At 52.4% G+C, this 2954-nt stretch overlaps 1 protein-coding gene across 1 annotated transcript; it reads right to left on the reverse strand.

Moving 5' to 3' along the window:
- Nucleotides 1–314: 314 nt before the first annotated feature.
- Nucleotides 315–1184, reverse strand: LOC128647475 (uncharacterized). Its single transcript, XM_053700261.1, has one exon. It carries the CDS (start codon nucleotides 1182–1184, stop codon nucleotides 315–317), a length of 870 nt encoding a protein of 289 aa, XP_053556236.1.
- Between the last annotated feature and the right edge of the window lie 1770 nt (nucleotides 1185–2954).

Here is a 2954-nt window from a genome sequence, read left to right on the forward strand (position 1 = left end):
ATTGCATCCATTAATCACCCCTTTAAATTGTAACTTTCCAGCCCTAGCTGCTGCAGCCCACCGGGAAATATCCTGGTAGGCCAATCCGGCCCTGACTGTACGTCACTGACTGCAATTACACTTGTAATATCCATTATATTAAATTTTGCTCTCTGATGTTGTTTTCAAACGTGTTTTTCAAAGACAGGTTTAAAGAACCAATATAGTCAAAAAATAACATGCTCTAGTTTGGTAGTGCATGTCACTTTAAAACCACAGACCCTGCAAATTTATGTGTTTAATCCCCATACATCCCGATTTGGAGCCTGAGAACACTACTGTGGAAAATTGCAGGAGTGAGACACGTAGAGCTGGATGTACTGGCAGTAGGTGCTGCAGTGACACATGTGGCACAGGATGTACTGGCAATAGGTGCAGCAGTGACACACATGGCACAGGATGTACTGGCAGTAGGTGCTGCAGTGACACATGTGGCACAGCATGTACTGGCAATAGGTGCAGCAGTGACACGTGGCACAGGATGTACTGGCAGCAGGTGCAGGAGTGAGACACGTAGATCTGGATGTACTGGCAGCGGGTGCAGAAGTCACACATGTGGCACAGGATGTACTGGCAGTAGGTGCTAAAGTGACACACGTGGCACAAGATGTACTGGCAGTAGGTGCTAAAGTGACACACGTGACACAGGATGTACTGGCAGTAGGTGCTAAAGTGACACATGTGGCACCGGATGTACTGGCAGTAGGTGCAAGAGTGACACACGTGGCACAGGATGTACTGGCAGTATGAGCAAGAGTGACACACATGGCACAGGATATACTGGCAGTAGGTGCAGGAGTAACACATGTGGCACACGATGTACTGGCAGTAGGTGCAAGAGTGACACACGTGGCACAGGATGTACTGGCATAAGGTGCAGGAGTGACACATGTGGCACAGGATGTACTGGCAGCAGGTGCAGGAGTCACACACGTGGCACAGGATGTACTGGCAGCAGATGCAGGAGTCACACATGTGGCACAGGATGTACTGGCAGCAGGTGCAAGAGTCACACATGTGGCACAGGATGTACTGACAGTAGGCGCAAAAATCACACACGTAGCACAGGATGTACTGGCAGCAGGTGCAGGAGTCACACACGTGGCACATGATGTACTGGCAGCAGGTGCAGGAGTCACACACATGGCACATGATGTACTGGCAGCAGGTGCAGGACTCACACACGTAGCACAGGATGTACTGGCAGCAGGTGCAGGAGTCACACATGTGGCACAGGATGTACTGGCAGCAGGTGCAGGAGTCACATGTGGCACAGGATGTGCTGGCAGCAGGTGCAGGAGTCACACACATAGCACAGGATGTACTGGCAGCAGGTGCAGGAGTCACACACATGGCACAGGATGTACTGGCAGCAGGTGCAGGAGTCACACACATGGCACAGGATGTGCTGGCAGCAGGTGCAGGAGTCACACAGATGGCACAGGATGTACTGGCAGTAGGTGCAGGAGTCACACACACGTGGCACAGGATGTGCTGGCAGCAGGTGCAGGAGTGACACACATGGCACAGGATGTACTGGCAATAGGTGCAGCAGTGACACATGTGGCACAGGAAGTACTGGCAGTAGGTGCAGGAGTGACACATGTAGAGCTGGATGTACTGGCAGCAGGTGCAGGAGTCAGACACATGGCATAGGATGTACTGTCAGCAGGTGTAGGAGTCACACATGAGGCACAGGATGTACTGGCAGTAGGTGTAGGAGTCACACATGAGGCACAGGATGTACTGGCAGTAGGTGAAAGAGTGACACATGTAGAGCTGGATGTACTGGCAGCAGGTGCAGTAATCACACACATGGCACAGGATGTACTGGCAGTAGGCGCAGGAGTCACACACCTGGCACAGGATGTACTGGCAGAAGGTGCAGGAGTCACACATGTGTCACAGGATGTACTGGCAGCAGGTGCAAGAGTCACACATGTGGCACAGGATGTACTGGCAGCAGGTGCAGGAGTCACACACATGGCACAGGATGTACTGGCAGCAGGTGCAGGAGTCACACATGTAGAGCTGGATGTACTGGCAGCAGGTGCAGGAGTCACACACATGGCACAGGATGTACTGGCAGTAGGTGCAGCAGTTACACATGTGGCACAGGAAGTACTGGCAGTAGGTGCAGCAGTTACACATGTGGCACAGGATGTACTGGCAGTAGGTGCAGGAGTCACACACGTGGCATAGGATGTACTGGCAGCAGGTGCAGGAGTCACATGTGGCACAGGATGTACTGGCAGTAGGTGCAGGAGTCACACACGTGGCACAGGATGTACTGGCAGCAGGTGCAGGAGTCAAACACATGGCACAGGATGTACTGGCAGCAGGTGCAGGAGTCACACACATGGCACAGGATGTACTGGCAGCAGATGCAGGAGTCACACATGTGGCACAGGACGTACTGGCAGCAGGTGCAGGAGTCACACACGTGGCACAGGATGTACTGGCAGCAGGTGCAGGAGTCACACACGTGGCACAGGATGTACTGGCAGCAGGTGCAGGAGTCAAACACATGGCACAGGATGTACTGGCAGCAGGTGCAGGAGTCACACACATGGCACAGGATGTACTGGCAGCAGGTGCAGGAGTCACACATGTGGCACAGGATGTACTGACAGTAGGCGCAAAAATCACACACGTGTCACTGGGTATACTGGCAGGGGTTGCAGAAGTGCCAGTTGGAGTCAATAAAACTGTTGCTTTGACCTATGAAACCCTTGGTATGTTTTCTTCTTCAAAAGTGGGGTGCACATCTGCCACTCATGCCGCTGGGGCTTGTCTGACTTCACCGTCCTACTGCAGCCAGAACTTGATGACAATAAGAGTTGCCTTTTGCATCCTGTGCACTTTCTCTATGAACTCTTTTCTGTCCAAGCAATAGTTTTTTGGTTGATGTCACG

The sequence above is a fragment of the Bombina bombina genome, chromosome 2 (genome assembly GCF_027579735.1).
Source record: "Bombina bombina isolate aBomBom1 chromosome 2, aBomBom1.pri, whole genome shotgun sequence".
NCBI lineage: Eukaryota > Metazoa > Chordata > Amphibia > Anura > Bombinatoridae > Bombina > Bombina bombina.